General features: G+C 52.3%; 4 protein-coding genes and 1 pseudogene across 4 annotated transcripts; 3 read left to right on the top strand and 2 right to left on the bottom strand.

The window, feature by feature from the left end:
* Positions 1-600: 600 nt before the first annotated feature.
* SAPIO_CDS5860 (uncharacterized protein) lies at positions 601-1,685 on the top strand (the record flags this gene model as incomplete). Its single annotated transcript, XM_016788100.1, has 5 exons — positions 601-684; positions 766-946; positions 1,025-1,062; positions 1,139-1,546; positions 1,608-1,685. The coding sequence occupies 5 exons, from the start codon at positions 601-603 to the stop codon at positions 1,683-1,685; spliced, it is 789 nt and encodes a 262-aa protein (XP_016642416.1).
* A 1,247-nt stretch (positions 1,686-2,932) lies between these two features.
* SAPIO_CDS5859 (Uncharacterized protein) lies at positions 2,933-5,277 on the bottom strand (the record flags this gene model as incomplete). The annotated part of the gene is made up of 4 exons (XM_016788099.1): positions 2,933-3,087; positions 3,161-4,730; positions 4,815-5,135; positions 5,248-5,277. 4 exons carry the CDS (start codon positions 5,275-5,277, stop codon positions 2,933-2,935), a joined length of 2,076 nt encoding a protein of 691 aa, XP_016642415.1.
* A 662-nt stretch (positions 5,278-5,939) lies between these two features.
* Positions 5,940-7,936, top strand: SAPIO_CDS5858 (uncharacterized protein; the record flags this gene model as incomplete). Its single annotated transcript, XM_016788098.1, has 3 exons — positions 5,940-6,334; positions 6,407-6,768; positions 6,882-7,936. 3 exons carry the CDS (start codon positions 5,940-5,942, stop codon positions 7,934-7,936), a joined length of 1,812 nt encoding a protein of 603 aa, XP_016642414.1.
* A 1,552-nt stretch (positions 7,937-9,488) lies between these two features.
* On the top strand, positions 9,489-14,771 carry SAPIO_CDS5857 (uncharacterized protein; the record flags this gene model as incomplete). Its single annotated transcript, XM_016788097.1, has 4 exons — positions 9,489-9,627; positions 9,913-10,726; positions 10,892-14,303; positions 14,394-14,771. 4 exons carry the CDS (start codon positions 9,489-9,491, stop codon positions 14,769-14,771), a joined length of 4,743 nt encoding a protein of 1,580 aa, XP_016642413.1.
* Positions 14,772-17,106: 2,335 nt separating this feature from the next.
* SAPIO_CDS5856 lies at positions 17,107-18,765 on the bottom strand (annotated as a pseudogene; the record flags this gene model as incomplete).
* Positions 18,766-20,406: the final 1,641 nt, after the last annotated feature.

Here is a 20,406-nt window from a genome sequence, read left to right as displayed (position 1 = left end):
CAAGGCTTCTTTCATCGAAAGATGGCAGTTCACCGTTGAAGTTTCGTCCTCCGCCAAAGAAATACTGACACCGGTGAAGAGCTGTAGGAAATAATAAGTGTCGTTAATAGGAAAACTCGCGATGCCTTGTTGACTCGAGCCCCATCCCCGGCCCTCACTCATGAGTCTTGTGTCGCAGGGACCGGAGAAGATATCGGCATGGAGTGAGTCCAGCCAAATCCCAGTCAGTCCTGGCCTTGGGGGAGTGATGGCACGCAGCAGGATGGCGCACACTAGACGGGGATAGATGGATTGGTGGCCTCGTACGAAGCAGTCAAGCACACACTATTGAAAAGAGGAAATGAGATGATCATTTCCGTCGGCCGCCGGGAGCACACCTCGTACGGTTGCCAGGAATTATATCAATTCCTCATCTGCCGCCGTCTTACTGCTGTGATCTTTCTCACCACACGCATACCCACGGTTCCGTTGAAAACAAGTCGTTCGTTACCCAGCCGCTCGTTCAAATCAGTCTTGTCTTACACTGGCCTCTCCTTCAACACCACACCATCTACTTCGTAATCTCTTGGGCTTTAATACGGCATTTAGATCCAAGGAACAATGAAGGCTACCACCTCCATAGCCATGGCTGTCGCTGGCCTCGTCGGCATCGCCTCCGGTCAAGCTTACATCCCCAACTGCGCTGTATGCCCCCAGCCAATTCGGTCTCGTCCTTTTTGTGGCACCTCAGAAGGAACATTAAGTATACTGACTCGCTCTACTCAGGTTCCCGTCCTTGACAAAATCATCGCTGAATATGTCCAGACCTGTACCGAGGCCTACAACTACATCTGCTTCTGCAAGAACCCAGTTGCCCCGTGGTACTACACCCAGTACGCCGTTACCGACTGCCCTAACGAGACCGACTCTGACGCCGCCGTCGGCTTCATCACTACCTTCTGCAAAGGTGAGTTAGATGCTTCCCTGGCGCTCTCCGTATTTGAGCTTTCATTAAGAACGTGTTAACCACTTTGTGCTCTTGCAGACATTGGGTATCCCATCACCTTCCCAATCCCCGATCCTGTGAGTAGTGATTTTCTCTCCCTTCGCCCACACCTGGCAGCTCTCTTCTCAAAACGTTTAACACATTTTACCCTAGAACGCCGGCGGCACCACCACCACCGAGCCTACTGTCGAGCCAACCGCCGAGCCTACCGAGCCGCCTGCGTCATCTACCTCAGATCCTGAGCCCACCGAGCAACACACCGAACCACCTGCATCGTCTACTTCTGATCCCAATCCCACTGAGCAACCCACCGAGGAACCCAGTGGCACCACTGATTCTTCTAGCACTCCTGGGCCCTCCGGCACTGACGCCACCAGCAGTGAGCCCACCACCATCGTCACTTCTACCCGTGCCCCTACCTCTAGCCCCACCTGTACTGCTACTCAGACTGGCGGCAGTGGCGGTGGGGATTGCACTTGTGACGATGACGGGCGGCCCAGCAGCGGTTCTGCCACGGGCACTGGCAAGCCCCAGCCCTCTGCTCCTGTCATCGTCAATGCGGTAAGGACCTCCTGTCTTCTATCCCAGGGTTAGCCAACCTTGTAGTGTTAACTGTAAATAGGGCATCAACAATATCAACAACTACCCCTACTCTCTGGGCCTTGCTGGCGTTTTTGTTGCCGCTGCTGGGCTCTTCTAAATCAAATCATCGACTGTTGGTGGCTGTTGTGTGATTATTGGAATGACGGTTTGGCGTTCCATGGGAATATGGGAATGAGAGCTGATGGATCGTAGTAAAGCGTGGCTGGAATTTGATACTATGTTCTCTGTTCTCTGGTCTACTTGGTTTAATACGTAGTAGCTACTACGGGGTTTTCAGTGCTTCATTGCTCGTGGCAAACTATTACCCACAGCTAAGCGCGGAGCGGTTCTCCTTCCGTGGCTTTGGCCCATCCCAAGATCTGATCAATATCCACTCTATTTCTCACGAGTCCTCCATGATGAATTTCGAGAGGGGCTTTCTTCAACGCCAACGACATCGCTCCTCAACTTTGTTCCAGTAATGGCTCATCTCGGCTTCGGCCTAGGGATTTTCAAAGGGACGGCGGCTCCCCGCGCAAACCTAAGACGTCTTGATTCGCACTCTTGCTGATACTGCTGTCTCTGGGCCGCACTCTGAGACAAAAAGCGCGTGGGATTTTGGTTGGGGCAAGAGGCCCGCTTTCGGGATCCGTCCATGTCTTCCCTGGGCGAACTGGCACAAGGAGAGGAAGAATGATCACTTCCTGAATCAAGTTTGCCGTCAAGGCGAAGAATATGAACTCACCCGTCACTTCGGTCCCTTACTTCATCAGTGGTGTACTTCGGGCCGTTGTGTATCCTCTCCGATTCTCTCGGTCATACCCAACTTGGGCCATGAGCCGGGCCTGTGGAACAGAACAGTTCGCTTACAACTCCAAATAATGGTGGGGAGATCATGAACCTGTAAAAGTAGCATTAGCTCGGGGTCTGAACCTCGAAGTCCTCGCGGTATCTCCCCTGTCAAGGAAATAGGATGGAACATAAACTCGTCGACAGTCAAGCGTCCTAATCAGGCTCTGTCACTCATTAGTGTTGACATCTTGTGGGACACTCCAAAGTCGTGAAGAAGATTCTATTAACCTAAAACGCCACTCTTCGTACCCTTGCCCGTTTTTGGGGTGTTTTTCTCTTCAAACTCGTAGAAAAAAGAGGATGAAAGAAGAGAACTAAGAAAAAAGAAAAAGGGGAAAAAAAAAAGAAGAAGGCGATGAGACTACTACTACACGTTGCTGCGCCCACGCCTTCCCGAGGACCGCAGCCGAATCGAACGCTGATACACATGCCGGAGACCCCCGTTTGATGACTATAATAGAAAAAAGAAAAGGACGCCTTTTTGCTTCCCACCCAGAGTACACAATTGGATTCTTACGACTCGTCCTCGGTGTCAGTGTTGGTATCGCTGGTATCGTCGTCCTCCTCGTCGTCCGTGCCGCTCTCATCGTCGGACTCAGACTCCGCCTTCTTCTTGCCGCTCGATACAGGTTGCCCCCTGAGGGCGTTCATCTGGCCAGCAATGGAATCTACGACGGGTTGTTAGCTTTCAATTCCGGCTTTGTAGTAAACGTAATTTCTTTTCCTCCGTGGATAACGTACCTTCTTCCGGCTCGCTGATCTCATCCTCTGCTACCATCTCCGCCGCCTTGCTTGCATCCTCGACAACAAGCGTGACCTCTATCTTCGTATCAAGACCGACGTAGCTATCGCAGATAAGGTGCATGGCAAAGGTGTAGTGTCCCGGCTGAGGAGGCGCCGCGAACTGCGCCTTGAGCGTCTGCATATTAAAGGTAGGCTTGCCCGCATCATCGAAGATGGGTTCGTCGAACTGAGAAAACAGGAAAGGCGGTACGGCAATTCTGCCTGATTTGGCATCCGTCAAGAAGACGTACCACTTGGGAGAATAGTCCCGCGCAAAGTAGGGCGCAGTCGCAAGGTTGGGGTTGATCTTCTTATCCTCGACCACCCTCCATTTGCCGTCGGCTCCCTTGACCTTCTTCTTGCGGCCGGTGATAGCCTCGAGATCGTCTTCTGCCGGGTCTACGTCCTCGAGATCTAACGGGTTGACCTGAGGAATCTTCTCGCTACCAGGGGGGATTATGCGGCCCTTCACTACCAAGCTAACAAGCGAAGAAGGCGTAATAAACCGCTCGCCAGGTACCTTAAAGAACGCCTTCGCCACTCGGAGATAGGGCATCTCTCGCGCGACATCCATCGCCGTAGTGTACTGTTGTTCCGTCAGGAGACCCTTTCCGACGACGAGTTGCCGGCGCTGGTTATCAGGCAGGTCCATGAACTGCTGGACAGTGGAGTGCACCTTGCTATCGCCATCAACGGCCTTGACAACTTCGGGCGTGAAGAAAGGGAGTTGGAAGAGAGGAGAGGACTTGGGGATCATGGCCTGGATAATATGTTGGTTGGCGAGGTATGACCCCACGATAGGGGCAGTATTGCCATAAGCGAGAGAGATGGTGGTAAATGATCGAATGAGACTCTGGGCAATCGGGCCAACCTGGATCTTAGCGCGGTTTAGAGCGTCGCTGCCGAGATCGATTCGGCCCAAATACGCCCAAAGAAGAGCAAGCGCCTTCCTTCTGACGGAGTCGTCGAGCTCTTCCAACTTCGCCTTCTCCTTGGCTGGGATGACGTTGGAAATCTTGGATTCGAGGGAGGCGAGATCTTTGTCGGCCTTATCCGCGCGGAGAAGATCTTTGTATTCCTTAGCCGTGCTCAAGGCAGAGACGATACCGCTCTCATCCAGGTCGTCCTTATACTCCCGGAAGAGGTTATTGGCGCTCTCCATAAGGACGCCTTCTTTCGACACCCTTTGAGTGCCGTACCACCAGCTACCAACAAGATATGGCAAAAGGACACCGAGGAGAAGGGCATAGAGGAGGACAACGTATTTGCCGTTGCCGTCGGTTACGATGAACTTCGGTAGAGCGATGCCGATGCTGAAGCTCTGCTTGCCGTCGGGGTGACCATACTGGATGTAGTTGTTGCGCACTTCCTCATCGGTGAGAGCTTGGTAGGCCTTGGTGATTTCGACATATCTCGCGTTTAGGATCTCGATGGTCTCGTTTTTGGACACATCCGGCTTGAGCTTGTCGGGATGGAATTTGAGGGAAAGTTTTCGGTACTTGGACTTGATTTCTTTTTCTGAGGAAGACTGTTGTATGTGTTAGCGATATCTCAATGAAAATTGACTGGGTGCGCCTATGCGCAAAGGCGACAGGTCTGGGAGAAATCGTACGTCGGGAATGCCAAGAATGTCGTATGGGTTCCAGAGCTTGGGCGTCACCCTCTTTGTGATAATGATGAGATACACCATCAGGCCAATCACCGCCCATCCGGCGAGGACGAATATGGCTCGTTTTACTTTGCGCAGCCTGCGTCTTTGCGCCGTGCGCTGACTCTGCACTTCGGCGTTCCCATGCTTGGCTTCGTAGGCGCCCGAAGCCTTTCCGCGATGTGCTGCGGCACCAGCATCTTTCGACGGAGAAAGAAGGCTCCACGTAAGAGGGACGGTAACGAGGGATGTTAAAGTGAGGATGAAGAAGGGGAAGAATTGCCCCTAAATCAGCGGATTGTTAGCACGCACAAGCCAGGAGGAAGCAAACCTGGAAGAAGCGAAAGACAAGCTGTTGGCCGGGCCTGAGAGTGGGCGGCGATAATATTGAACATACCTCTTCGTCGTAGGAGTACTCTGAGCTCATTTTGAAAACCCAGAAAAGCCCCGGAGACGGTTTAGGAGCTGGAAAGAGAAAACGAGGAAAACTGATGGTGGAGTGGCATAAATACAGATTTGTATTATCACCAGTCCCTGAAACTTAACCTTAGAAGTTGCTGTGTTGTAGTAGCCACGCAGCACTTTCCTTAGTGGTAATCTGTCATCAGCTTGTTTAGGCCTCAAGAACTAGGCGAACTTTTTCTCGCTATTTCCAAAGTACTGGGTTATGTAAGGAAACATGTGTAACGGCAACTTTGTCTTAGTCCAAGCTGAAAGTGGGTCTGAAACAAGTTGGTCCAGAACTTTGAGCTTTGGTGGGTAGAAAGCGGGACAACGCCCGTGTCAGTGGGATTGAAGGGTGTTAGTCAGCTCATTGCGACGCTCCAACTGTCGCTGATGAGCCGACTTCATTGCTCCCCATCAAGGGGCATCGAGATATTACCCGCTGGAGTATTCCATTGTAGCCGGGGGTTCATTGAACGAGCTAGTCCTCATTTGCGACCTCGACTACCTCAAAGCTTTGAGAAACTCGCCTTTCTTCTGTAATTATATTTGTACTTGCTGGCTTTTGCCAGCTACTCGCATCGCGACGCGAAAGCTTGCCCACGACTCTTTGCCTGCCTCTCGTCATTGTGGAGAGTTGCCAACATGGCACGCACGACGACTGGCACCTCGGCCCACACCTCGGCGCATACTTCCAACTCTCTCCTCGATCTACCGCCGATTTCAGCCCTGTTCTTGATTGATTTCGATGTGAAAGCCGGTTATACAATTGCGTGGAAAAGATCGATTCCGGGCCTTGAGCTCGAAGGAGTGGTGGAATACAAAAGCCTACCGTCGGGCCTTCACAGCGTCAAGGATGATTTGATATACTTCATTCACGAGGCAGGTCATGCCGGAGTTAGCGCCTTTATCAATGTGCCATGCGATGAGGAGGAAGCTCGCCATGCTCGTATGATTGCTGTCGGCGTGCTTGTCCCTTTAAGCTTTGGCAGGCTTGGGAGAGCATGGCGGCATGCAGAGGCGCTGAAGGATATGGCTGCGTAAGTAACTTCTTACTGTATCTCATCATACGCGCGATGGGTATACTAACCATCTATCTATTCTGGCTGCAGTAAGCTCGCCGTTGACCGGAAACGAACAACCATCCTCGAAGCATACTGGGAAAGGTGCAAATCGAGCGCCGATACTAAAGCACCGACACACAGGACAGATGAGACCCCGATAACATCTCCTACCGTGCCGCTACATAGCATTCCCTCGAACCGAAGCAAGGGACACTCGAGAAATCGATCAGCCTCTGATGGCGTCATCTTCCAACCCGACCATACGCTCTCTAAATACCACCCGGCCCGCAGTTTGACCGCTCTACTCGACGCTTTCGGGCCTCTCATCTTCCCAATTCATCGTGCAGCGATGCTCCGTAAACGGATATTGATTTCATGCCACGCGCCTGTGCATGAAGTCTGTAATTTCGGTATGTTGATACGAGGAGCCCATCATTCGATGTGAATGTGACTAACAAGATTTAAGTATATGGCCTATCCATACTCTCAAATATACCCCAGTCCTTTGCCAACTTCTTACCAGAACAGGCGCCTACACATCGGTTGCGACCGCTATTCACGATTGGAGTTCACGATATCCCCTCTTTAGTGGCTTCAACTGCGCGACAACGGCAACAGCCAGGCGAAGGTGACGATGATGCTACTCTCAGAGAAGATGATGGATCTTCTGGGTGGATAGCATGCACCACAGATAGCATACTGGCGATGAAGGAAACACTCTGGGACGTCCTTATCACGATGCCGCCGCCATTCTCTGCCAATGCACAAACCAAAGTATGGCCTACTGTGGAATGTCCTGGTAAGAAACCCGTCAAGGCTACACAGCGTGATTTGCGACGTTTCCGGGCGCTCAAGGCCGGTTTGGCTCGACTCGGAGCTGTTGCAAGGCCGATTAGTTCTCATGGCACAACTCAATCACAAGCATCACTCGACATCCGCCCATCGACTAGCGGCACTACGGTGGTCGAGGATGAGTGCGATGAGGCGCTCGATAAGATTGTTCAGCCACCGACCTGGGCTGAACTTGCTTATGGAGGTTTCATGTGGTGGGCTAGCGCCGGTGAGCAGCATCGTAGTTATGAACACGACGAGGCAGTCCACGATGCCTCCCTTCTCGCGGACTGGGCTCCACTGCCGGCAACAGGATCAATAGCCAACCTCCAGTCACCTGGTATCTTGCAAGATCCGATGACTGCCTCCATACCCTCTCTTAACCAAGGGCGAGAAGACACGCACGAGGACGGCGGAGCCCGGGTTGAATTGGCAGTCATTGCCTTCTTCCACCGTTTAACAATAGATATCCTCACCGTCATCGGGGACGCAGTGGAAGCCGATGACACGCCATACACGGACGATGATTCAGACAACGGTGATGCGGAGGCGCTTCTCTTGGCGCGAGATGAAGATGAGGAGAGTCGGCCTGTGAGAATCGATAGTACGGCATTTGAGCTCATGGGTCTTGACGTTTGGAACCCATCGGACGCCGAGTTTATACAGGAGATTGCTCGTGTTTACTTTGACAGATCTGTGCGCGTTGAAGGGAAGGGAATCGAAGTCTGCGGGCTAAGGGTGTGCTAGTTGTCCTGTACGTTGGCGCATGGCGTTTTTCATTCCTGGTTTTTTTTTGGTGGAATATTATTCCTACTTTTCCCTCTGTCGGACCAACGTGTACATATATACGGGTATATCTTGTTGCACCACATAATGCATAACAGCGGATGCTTAGCAGCTAGGGCGTTTGGTACTAGTGCAGCCGCAGAGAAACCCCCTTCGTCAGCATAATGGTAGTTGAGGTCTTATCACATGGTCCGTTTCCTTCTTGCTGGACACCATTACCTCGAACATGGTTCGGCATTAGCTGCCCGAATATTCTTCTGTCCCATGGATGACATCTGATTAATGCTTGCCCAAGCTTGGTTCTTACACTGGTCTGGATCAGGCAGACTGGGACATTAGCGTACGAAGTAGATCAAAGAGGTGTGGGCCTGTGTTGATATGATCTGATGCGACGCGTTTCCCCAACGCGTCGACTTTCGAATCACTTCCAGACCAAGAGCACATCAGTTTACGGAGTAGGCTACTCAATGCGGGATGCATCGGTTATGCGGTGCGCTCAGAGGCTCCTTGGTGACCTACATCTGAACTGGTGGAGAAACACTTGGATCAATGTGAGCTGCGACATTGTTTGGCAGCAACCAGACGCGTGAAATTTTTTTCTTTTTCAAATTGCGTGTAATGTACCTCAGTAATTGAGTCAAATATTGAACCTTGCCATCAAGAGATTGATGGATTTATTCCTTGCCCGCTCTCATCAACTCCCTAGGAATCGTCTGGAGTATATTGGTACTAAAGCAGGAACCACTAAACGTTGAGGCCTCATTGGGCGTTGAATTTGGGAGGTGATGACGGAAAGAATAGGGGGTGGTTTTGTCATCGGTCCAGTGCTCAGGGACTTCACCCCACTAAAATACCCGCTACAAGGGAGGCGCAGCCTCTGAGTGGACAGCGGCATGGGGGACCCGGAAAGCTAGGGACTTCCGGAGCGCAGTTCGAGCCTGGCTGGTCCTACAAATGCGGGTGCAATATGAGCAATTGCGCTCAGCCCGGAATTCGTCAGGATTCTTCGTGTTTGCTTGGGTCATTGCCTGCAGATAATATCAAGGTACTTCGTACTTCGTACAAGGGGAACTGGGAACCGATCCAGGCTCGTACCAGGGAACAGAAACAAAGTCATGGCACTGAGACCAAAATCGGCTTCTGACCACACCATTAATTTCTCCCATCAACTTTTCCTATCCTCGAGTTCCACGGCCTGGTTACCGGTTCAGCGAGGAGAAATCGAGAATTAACGCGGCAAGACGATTCTCAAATCTCAATCCACTCATTTGGACCACTGTCGCTCCTTCCTTCCGACCCGGCAACTTGTTCCAACACGTTATATTGTTTGACCCACGCCCACGCCAACGCTCACTCCCCACTGCGCCTTCCGTCCAGGCTCTCTGGAGAAAATATCGTCCTCCCACCGAGGGACTCGCCTCAAGGATAGTTTCTTGTGCGCTCTCTAAGTGATGTACCCAGTTTCTCGCAGCTTATACCTCGATTCGACTGTCTAGAGAATATCGACACGACAATGTCCGACGACGTCTCGCAGTTTTTGCAGCAAGTCCAGCAGCTGCAAGGTCGCCGTGTCGAGGAGGACGAGGCCAGGTCAAGAGAACTGGAGGAGAAGATACTCCAGGAGAAGAGTGAACGCGCCGCTCGACGAGCTGGTAAGTAACTGTGGAGACAGAGAATGGTGATACCCTCCCCCGGTTTGCCTCGGACTGTTGTTTGTTTGTAGGAGCTCTTCGTGCTTGGTGAATTTGTGTGTCAATGTGTTGGACCGTACTCCATACAACTGACTAGTCGGCTCCATCACAACTTTTTTTCTTTTCTGTTCTAGAAGCTAAAACAAAAACACTTGAACTCCCTCACCCACAACACTTATTTGTTTTGCATTTTGGTGGTACAAATACCCACCGCGATAAATGAATTGACGCTAAAGATTCATGCAGAGCGCGCCAGGTCCATTTCACCCCAAAAGTCGTCTCCGGCAAACACGCCTCCTCCTCCTTCCCATCGAGCCTCCGGTGTTTCTGATCGCCTCAGTCTGACGTCTTCGCCCGTTCTTGAAAGCGCGAGATCGCGCCGAGATGATACCTTCGACAACATGGAGAGCCCTGTGACCAATTTCTCAACCTCTCCCACGAAGGAGAACGAGTCGACTTTCGACATTGAGTCCAAGCGAACGAGTGTGACATCCTCGGGCACCATACCTTCGCCTGGAATCAGGACTGCGCCGTTGTCGTGGCAGAGGCGTCCAAACTCACAGTCCTTTGACAAGACAAAGTCTAGGCCTCTGTCCATGCTGGCAGCCGAGAATGCCGCCCGCACATCCACAACAGCCTCCCCGGAGCCTTCATCGACCACGGAGCAGTCCTTCACCAAGGACCAGATCGCGCAGGCACTGTCTGCAAAGGACCCCACTTGGTTCCGCCAGACCTCAGACCGTGGATTGAATTCCCCCGCCTTCCGTCGCACTCAAGTCGAGGATGAGGATCGTCTAGACATGTCGTCGATGCGATCCCAGTTACCTGGCATGACGCCGCCCACCTCATCGCGGGAAAGTCCTATTTCCAATCCTGCCCCGCTGCAACCCAGTAAATCAGCCCCGCATTTGGACTTGACACCGACTCAGCGATTTGAACCTGGCGGTCAATCGCCCGCTGATTCGGAGGATCGTGGCGGCGTCGACGAGGCATCCCCGACGCGGGCAGAGGGTCGTAGGTCACCCACACGACCACGCTCTCCAACCAAGGGGATGGGAGGGTTTGTTCAAAGCGCTATGATGAAAAGAACAGATAGTGTGAAGAGATGGAGTGTCGCATCACCCCCGGGCTTGGCGCGCGCGGACTCTGTGGCATCCAATCGAAATAGTGTCATAGGTAGAGTAGGGGTGGGCTCTCAGCCTAATTCACGTTCGCGTCCTGCCAGCATGATCCGCGACGGATCAGCGACTCCCACCCCACGTCCGACCAGCCGGCACGGCTCCGAAGAATTAGGGGACGAGCCGGCAACCACCGGCAGTCATGGCGTCGCAGATCCAACCCCTGACACAAAATCTAATCTCACTTTAACCACCACCCCGCTCGACCAGGACGAAAAGACAACTCCTCCTGCAAGTCCGACAAAAACCATGGACACTCGCAGATGGAGCCCTACAAAATCAAGTTGGCTTGAGGCAGCCCTCAACAAGCCAGAATCGCCCAAACCGAAGCCCGCGGCGCCCCCCTCGAACCAGCCCGCCTGGATGGTCGAGCTGAACAAGGCCAGGGCTCAGAAAGCGAACAATCCAGACGCCGCAATCAACAAGTTGAACCCGGCGTCGCACAAGCACGAGGTCAAAATTGATGGCCTCCTACGATCATCGCCAGCCACCTCAGCAACGAAATCCAATCCGCCGGCCGTCGCTGCGCCTTTTTCTCCTGCCAATCTGCGAAGCACTCTTAATACTCCGTCCACCGTCTCCAAGTCCACTGTCGGCTCTGAGACGCCTGCTGGTCCTGGTGATTCCGCAAGCAAGCCCAGCACACCTACCCCTATCGACTTTAGGTCGCAATTAAAGCCACGGCAGACCCCCTCGGCGTTCGAATCGCCAAAGGGAGGTAATGTTAACGAGCTTAAGAACGTCTTCGGAAATTTGCGAAAGACGAAAACCCAGAACTACGTGGCTCCCGACGAACTGAAGGATAACATCCTGCGAGGCAAAGCCGCTCTTAACCTGACCGGCGGCCCGAAGAAGTCGGAGCGAAAAGACGAGTTCAAAGAAGCCATTCTTAAGAAGAAGGAAGACTTCAAAAAGGCTCAACTTGAAGGAACCGGCGTTACTCCCCGCGCTCCGGGTACATCGACGACCGAGCAGCCACTGCCCGAAGGCCTAGCCAAGCGGAACCAGCTAGCTAGGTCTTCCACTCTATCTAATCGAGATTCGGTATCGTCGGACACCACGAAAGCCGCCTCTTCTGTACTATCTAATCGCAATTCTTTTGCTACAGATATAACAAGCGTCGAGGCACCGACTCCCTCCCCCTCCTCCCTCAAAACGAGCCACACACCAACGAGAGAAACGACAAAATTCGAAACAACAACACCTAAGGCTGAAAACCTCCCACAATCACCAGTCTCCCAGCCAGCGTCAGCCCAGAAGGAATTCACAACTCCGTCGCGCCTATCCACTCGAGCCGGCGGCAGTTCTCTAGCAGAGAGATTCAATCCCGCTCTCGCTGGAATTCTTGCGCGTGGGCCACCCACCGTTACTGCTCCTGGCAGCACCAGGTCCTCGGACAGCCCCAGCGCCTCGGGACAACAGAGTTCTAGCGCAGGTCCTTCCTCGTCCGACGCTGCCGGACCAGGGCCGCAACTTACGCACATCACTAAGAACCGTGCTAGAGGCCCGCGACGTAAGGCCCCAAGCTCGGCGGCACCAGCCGTGTCTACTAGTCCTGCAACCACCGCGACACAAACCAGCAGCGCTTCTCCAGCAGCTACCCTCCCTACCACCAATCCTGGCCCCACAACCTCTGCGTCTGGTCAAGTTAAGTCGTCGACAATGGCGACCTCGATCACGGAGATGGCGGCGCCCGCGTCAATGGGCACATCAGACCAGATCCAATTGGCAGATTCCTCTAAGGCCATCGCCGCCGGCCAGGTCCAGCTTGTCGATTCGTCAATCATGTCTCCATCCTATGGCAGCCAGTCATATCAGTCATACACTCGGCGGAGAGAAACTGAGAGCAGCACCGTCTCTTCACCGGGCCAGATCAAACTCGTCGACTCCTCAGCCATGAGAGAGGCATACGCAGCGGCAACCCCTACGAGAGAGAGTCGGGGCTCGTACTCGGGACAGTCCTTCGGGAGCGCTACTCCGATCCGGGACAGTCGTGGGTCGTACTCGAGCTTCTCATCACTGAAAGGTGCCTTGGCATCTCAGGTTGCAGGGGCCGCCGTGCAGAGGAGCAGTCCCTTGACCTCGAACGCCACGATTGCCGAAACCAGCCAAAAGCCCACGGAGGAACCGAAGTCACAACCTCCGTCTCCGAGAAAGCTCGATATGAAGAGAATGTCCAAGTTCCTAGATGATGCGGACCAACCAAGCCCGAAAACTACAGTGCCTCCCTTGTCGGAAAACCCATTGAGGTCACCTCGACGAATGTCGAGGCCCCCTTCGCCTAACAAGCTTCCTGAGCAACAACCGCTGCCACAGCCTGCATCTTCTTCGACCACTCCAAGTTCTCCCGCAAAACCTCTACCTCATCCGCCCTCACCCACCAAGGAGACGCCTGCTCCTCTTCAAAGGATGCCTACTGGAGGACCTAGCAGGTTCGTGATGGGTGTAGCGGCGATGTTTGGAGGCGGCTCTGCATCTGCCCCGCTAGCCAAGGAGTCTGTGCCGGCCCCGAACGGACAGGAAGCGCGGCGATCTCGATCCCAATCACCCACTAAAGTTGGTGATCGACCGCCCCCTCTCAGCCCCCGTGCTAAGTCCCGATCTCGGGTGTCTTCGCCCATGCGTTCGCCTACGAAGCAGGCCATAGAGACCGCCGCGCTTCTCAGCGACTTTTTCGGACCCCAACGCCCTAAGAGAGAGTATCGAGCTGACGCTGCCGAGATTCTGATGCGCCGACCGCCAACTGGACAGGGCATCAAGACCCTATCAAAGCAAAGGCTGCAAATCTTTGGGGACGGCAAGATGGTGCAGGTTCCGTTGCACAATGAACGGGTCCTCTTCGAGCGAGAGATGTACATTTGCTCGCACACATTCACAAACGCGGTAGGCAAGAAGCTTTGCGAGGTGTATTTGTGGGCCGGGGACGAAGTGCCAGCCTCAACCGTTAAGGCTGCTGAGGGATTCGTCGGCAGGGAGGCCAAGGCTGTCGGTGGTAAAATGATCGTCCTCAAGCAAGGAAAGGAGACTCCCGAGTTCCTCCAGGCCATTGGCGGCGTCGTCATTACCCGCCGTGGATCCAGTAACAAGTACGATTCCCTCGCGCCCAACATGCTTTGCGGCCGCAGGTACTTCGGCTTCGTCGCCTTCGACGAGGTGGACTTCTCCCCCGTCAACCTGTGCTCTGGATTTTCCTACTTGATCAACCAGCAGGGCCAGTGCTTCCTCTGGAAGGGCAAGGGAAGTGACTCGGAAGAGCTCGAGAGTGCGCGACTCATTGGCATGGACTTGTCTCTCACTGGCCAACTCGAAGAGATTGATGATGGCAACGAGCCGGCTACGTTTTGGGATATTTTCGATGGGGGCTCGAAGCAGCTCTCGGCTGATCACTGGCGACTGAAACCGAATTACTCTAAGTACTGCTGTCGACTGTTCTGCTCGGACGCATCCTCCAAACAGCAGGTAAGTTTTTTTTAAATTTTTTTTTTCTTTAACAATGCAGATTGTGCCCTTTTTCGTCCGATATTCCGGCTAACATGGGAAAATCGATAGATCATCGAACTCAGCCCGTACAGCCAATCAGACCTCAGTCCCAAGAACATTTACGTGCTCGATGCCTTCTTCGAGATGTACATTATTGTTGGCGCCGAAGCCAAGACACAATACGCGTCGTTCCGGAATGCCCTCGACTTCGCCCAGGAGTACGCTATACTGGCCAGCGGCATGGAGGACCGCCCCTTCGTGCCCATCTCGACGGTAGTCCTAGAGGGTATTCCGCGCGATCTGAAGAGCGTTTTCCGAAAGTGGCGGGATGCGAACAGCCCGACTATCATGCCCCCTCCTTCCACGCCAGGTTCTGGCTTGAAGAGAGGTAGGAGTTTGAGGATTGTGCCGCTGACCCAGGCGTTGCAGGCGCTGGCCGAGCCATAGTGAAGAGGTGATATTTCAAGCTTGGATGGGTGCTTTTTTCCCGTTTCTTTGTTTTCCTTTCGGCCTTCCTATGTTGTTTCGATGATTCCCGTTACACGTTTCGTTTGGCTCGCTTTTGTTTCCTTTTTTTCCCTATGTGTTAATGTCTACACAACTTGGGGAGTGTGCGATTACTCCTATTGGGAGGGAAAGGTTAACGTCTTACGGCCTCCACGGTTGTCCGCATTAAAAAGGGGAGTTTGGAGGAATTGAATGGGAATTTCATGTTATTATTCTACTGAGTGTAGAGTAGCAGGAGGTAGTAAAATCGGGGGAGGAAGCCAGCTCATTTGTTTTCTTGATACCTCGTTTTTTAAACCACATTTGTCGGTCTCTTTGATTACTTCCTCTTTGCGTCGGTGAGTGTATTGTGTATGCGTATAGGTCCATTCCCTGTACCCCTGACGCCAGCTCCATAAATCTCGCCATCACAGCATTTTAATCAGTTTAGGAGGATACGTAGATTCTCCCGTCTCCCTCCCCTCCCCGACCTCAGCCCCAGCAGGGCATCTAGTACAGGAACAGCCTACTCTTGGCATCTTCAACGACCCAAGCCAGCCCTTCCTTGAGATTCTCCCCGGTCACCGCACTACAGGGAAGGATGTGCCACCTATGGGTACGGATCCCGTGTAAATCGAGGCTCTATATAACAATGGCAACGTCAGGTCTCCATGAACTCGGCGGGAAAGTAGTGATATGCTGAGCCAGCGTACCTGAATGATTTCGTCCTTTGTCATGCAACCAGTTACGTCGATCTTGTTCGCGAAAACGAGAAGACTCGCTCCCGAAAGTCTCTGCATATTCCTTCCTTTTAGCGGACACCGAAGCAGCTTCGTCTTCTCTCTGTTCAAAAGAGTTCGGGGGAATTCAACTCACCTCCTCCATCAAAAGACTGTGTAGCTCCTCTTTGCAATCTTGTATGCGTAGACGATCGGTCGCGTCGACGACCCAGATTAGGACGTCTGTTTTCTCAAAGTAATTGCGCCAGTAGGACCGGAGGGTTTTTTGGCCGCCCACATCCCCTTTTAGAGAGAGAATCCAGTGAGCATGTCTTCAAATATGTTTGGGGGATTAAGGAGGGAAGATGGGAAGCTTTACAGATGTTGAGCTTATAGCTGTGGCCATCATATCGTTAGCTTAAGTCCTTCATCGTTCGGGGGAGATGGGGAGGAAAGAAAAAGGTAGGGGAAGGTATATTCACCCGTCGTAGTCGATTGTCTTGATGATGAAGCCTAGCGTCGGGCTCACAGTCGTGATGTCCTCGCCCATTATCCGCTTGACGATGGTTGTTTTCCCCGCATTGTCAAGGCCCCTGGGTTTTTAAGATGTTAGTAGACGATGATACTTTTCTCTCCACATAACAGACCTTATGTCTGAACTGGTGGTAAATGAGACGAGCGTCGATATCCCAGGCTCATGTACCTCAAAACCAAGCTCCCCGGGCGCTTGGGAGGAGACAACAAACAAAAGCAAGACTCACAGCATCAAGATCCTCATCTCCTTATCCTTCAGCCGCGCCTTTCTTAATATAGACAACATTTTATTCTGGACCCTCGAACCACAATCCGAGGTCATTGGCAAGAGGGAGGAAACGGTTGGGGGCGTCCAGAACAAGTGGAAACCCCGCAAATTATAAACCCTCGATTTTAAGATTTCCGAATTTCAATTTTCAGATAGTGAAGGTGAATGAATATGAGAGCCAAAAGGTGCAGTTGATCTTATTTGATTTTTTTAAAACTACAGGGCAAGAAACGTCACGAGTAATTATGAGCTCTACTCAAGGCTCTTCTGCTTCATTTAAACTACTTGGAAGATCGAGCTGAGACATGATGGTCTGAAGGCATCCTTGAAATGGCCACCTAAGCCGACCCCACGTGACCATCTTCGACATCCTGTAAAATCTGGACTTGTTCCTGATCGAGCTTCGAGAACCAAGGGGATTTGCTTCTTACTCTGCTTTTACATGCACACCTTCTCGCAATGTCTGCGGCCAAAAGTTTTCGTCCCAAAGGGGGTCTTTTCTTATATTTTCTGAGTTTTTTTTTGTGTTTATAAATAAATAAAGTCACTATCCCACATCTCACCGAACCGAAGACCGAAACGAAGCACATCAGTTGATATCAATGTTCAATGTCCACAAGCTTCAGAGTTGTGGCTTTCGCCAATCTTGGATGTCTTTCGGTACTGTGGCTAATCCTGGAATGCGTTAGAAGCTGTCTCCGGTATTCTGTTATGACATTCACGTACCTCGATTCAAAAAAGAAACAAACACAAACCAAGACACTCGGGCTCCCGTTTAACGGCGTCGGTAGTCTAGAAGAATCTCGTAGTCGCCAAACTTGGAACGTCTTCCCCAGGTGATCTTGTCAAGCCAATCAGTGTCGGGGCTCACGCCTTTGTACGTGCCCAAGGCATGGCACATGGGCGAGAACTCAAAGATGGCCTCGATGAATCGACGCTTCCAGTCGGTGTTGGAGTCGAAGATTTGCTTGACGAAGCTCTCAACGAAAATAATGCGGTATCGGTTGGCGTTCTCTGCAGCCGTGGTGCTGTACACATTGCCGGGGTTGGGGCAAACCCACTCGCACTGGATCTTGGGCTGGTACTCCTTAACCGTCATTCGGAGCATGATGTCGATGAGGGCGCTGCCGATTCCCTGGCGGCGCTTGTCAGGCAAGACGAACACTTGCATCTTCGCGGCCCAGTTAGCATTTCCCTCGTCAGAAGCAATACCGTGGTCAAAGGGGCAGAGGTAGGCGAAACCGAGAACCTTAGCCTTTCCTCCCTTGCCAGACTCCTCTCGCCATCGCATATATTCGTCAAAGACCGCTCGGTCAGGCCACATGGAGGCATCGGCAAGATGGTCCTCCTTCTCAGCGGCAACGATGAAGGGCCTATTGTGGGCAACACAGGCTTGGAAAATATCCTGGAACTTCGCGACGGGTGCTTCCTCGGAGTCAGGGACCATTCCGGCTCCCTTAACCTCAGCATTGTAGACGGCTGCCACGTGCACCATATCATTGAGGGAGGCGGGACGGAATTCGCAGGTAGCCTTGATGCTCTGGACAGGCCTGGGCTTTCTGAACTTGAGACGGTAATGATCAGTCTCCTTCGCCGTGAAGGACAACTCCATTGCGCACTTCTCCTCGAGGACACGGTGAATGGCGCGGCTGTTCTCAGCCTTTTCCTTCTTCATCATTTGCACCGTGATTCGATACTCCGAGGTCCAGTATTGAGGATGGAATCCAGACTCGCCATCACTAGAGCTGGAGGCGGTGGGGACAGGGGGTAGAGTGACAGGCTGGACAACTGGAGTCATCAGGTCACCCGTGGTGGTGTCGACGTCACACTCCCAGTGAGGAATCCTCACTTCGCGGCCGTGATCAGTGACATCGTCAGCAAAGTCTTCGCTTCCGGCCTGATCATCAACCTCATCCGGGGCCCAGTCGCGGAAATACGGATCATACAGTTCCCGGTTGATGGCGGGCTGCTCGGGGACGTCATAAATAGTCTCAATCCATCTCTTGCGGAATTGGATAATGAAGTCCCGACCCATCAACTCGCGGAGAGTGGGGTCGCTATGGGTAAACCAGCCATTGCTGTTACGCACGATGGTGTGCACGTCGGGGTCGACCTTGAGACGGAAGTGACGAGGTTTACCGTCCGGGAGGGGCTCGTAAATGGATTCGCAATCCGGCAGAGTCTTGTAAACAATTGTCTGATCGAGATTCAAGTTGGTTGCGTCCACGATGTCAGAAGAAGCCTCCTGGTCAGGCTGGGAGCTGCCTTGTTGTGACTGTTTGCTGCTGTGGATTGTGTCGTCACCCGGCTCTCCAGAGACAGAGGCAGATGGTCCAGATGTTCCTGGGATGGAGTTGGTTTCCTTAGAGACAAAGGCGTCCATGGTCCGTCCGAGAGCGGCGTAGGCCCTCGGGTCTGGCTGAATTTTTGCCATGTTGTGAAGTAACTTCCCTTGAAGTTTGGGGGAAACAAAGTCGATTGAGCTTCGAGGGACTGATGCGGAGGTATCCAACCACTTCGGGTACAGGTGCTGATGAGACCGCTGTCGCGATGGTTTCTCAGGCTGCTTACCGCGATGAGAAGTTGCAGTTTGATTGCCACGAAGAGGGTGAGATGCCTTGGTTTGCAGAGAAGATCGCGAGTTGTTTGTTTTTAGCGATGTATGTTGTAGGGATGGCGCTTCGGGGGACTTCTGGCTGCTGCCGCCGGATGGGCTTTCCTTTGAGCCATGGTTTGCGTCAAGACTCGAGTCTGCTGCCTTTTTCTCAGACTTAGATGTCTTTCCGTGAGGGTTGTCCTCAGACGTAGTATCACCAAACTCCGAAACCACGAACATGACACTGCTGCTTGTGGATGCTCGAGAGAAACCACTAGCATGGTCCAGCTGTAGCTTACGCCGATCTGCTAAAGAATAGTTAGTTTCAGAATAAAATTCAAAGAGTAATAGTAGATTTCAGGTGCGTCCTTACAGCCTCCAACTTGTACAGTCTGTTTATTCTGCATCTTTGCATCTGCAACAAGGGGAGTAGTATGAGGGTGCCCCAGTGGCCGAGAAGCTGTTTTCACTGTCACAGCATCAGATGCCTTGCCTCCCTGATTCTGGGGCACACGAGCCTTAGAAGCACCATCACTGATGGTTTCCAGGGCCTTAGGTCCTCTCAAATGAGGTGGGACATAGCCAGCCTCCTTTGTCCAGGGCGCTGTCTTGACTGTGTCGCCCATCTCTGATACCTATCATAAAGGTTAATACGATATGGCCCTGACCATCCAAGTGCGTTTAATTGAGGATACAAGTAAATGGGTGGCGACAAAGAAAAGAGAGGGAACGGGGACTAAGACATCAAACAAAGAGCCTTGTCCTCGAGAGATGGAAGATTGACAAGGTGGCAATGAAGTTGGAGAGAACCTGAACCTGGCGAGGTGCTCTACACTTGAATAGAACAAGGAAACTAGACATACCTAGAAGCGAAGTGATGACTCAAGGAGAAATGAAGATATTTGATGTTCGACGAAGGGTAAAGAAGAATACAACAAGGTTGATCTGATACAAACAAGAGACAAACGTCAAAAACCCTAGCAAGTTGCTTGTTGTCTTTTCTTACTTGGGGATGAAGAGATGGAGAAGAGGAGGATTTTGGGATGAAGGAATTTGTGCAGCATGATTTTATGGGCGAGGAGCCAGAGACTGATTTGGTTGACCTGACTCTGTTGGAGACACCGCCGGAGGTAGCAGAAAATTGCACAGCTGGAGGATTGGAGAGCTGGAGCAAAAACGGGAGAATTTCGAACTGGAGCAAGAAACACTGGAAGAAACGCTGGAGGAAGGGGGCCAAAACTGCGCCGAATCCTTCCTTCCCTGGATGAGAGGAAACATCTCTGGATGATTCATCAATTCATCTCAGTTGGGAGCAGCTTCCTCTTTCAACTCTTTCAGCTCTCTGACATGTTATTTGGTGTTAATCTCCTTTGCATATTCAACATTGCCTTTGCCATATCATTCGTATCATTCAGTCCTCGATGTTTTGTTCTGTAAGTACTATGGAGACTCGGCTCTACAGAGAGCCTACACTTCGGG

This window comes from Scedosporium apiospermum (genome assembly GCF_000732125.1).
Source record: "Scedosporium apiospermum strain IHEM 14462 chromosome Unknown SEQ_SAPIO_0099, whole genome shotgun sequence".
NCBI classification, from domain to species: domain Eukaryota; kingdom Fungi; phylum Ascomycota; class Sordariomycetes; order Microascales; family Microascaceae; genus Scedosporium; species Scedosporium apiospermum.
Note: the sequence above shows the minus strand (reverse complement) of the source record. Positions and strands in the feature narration are given on the sequence as shown.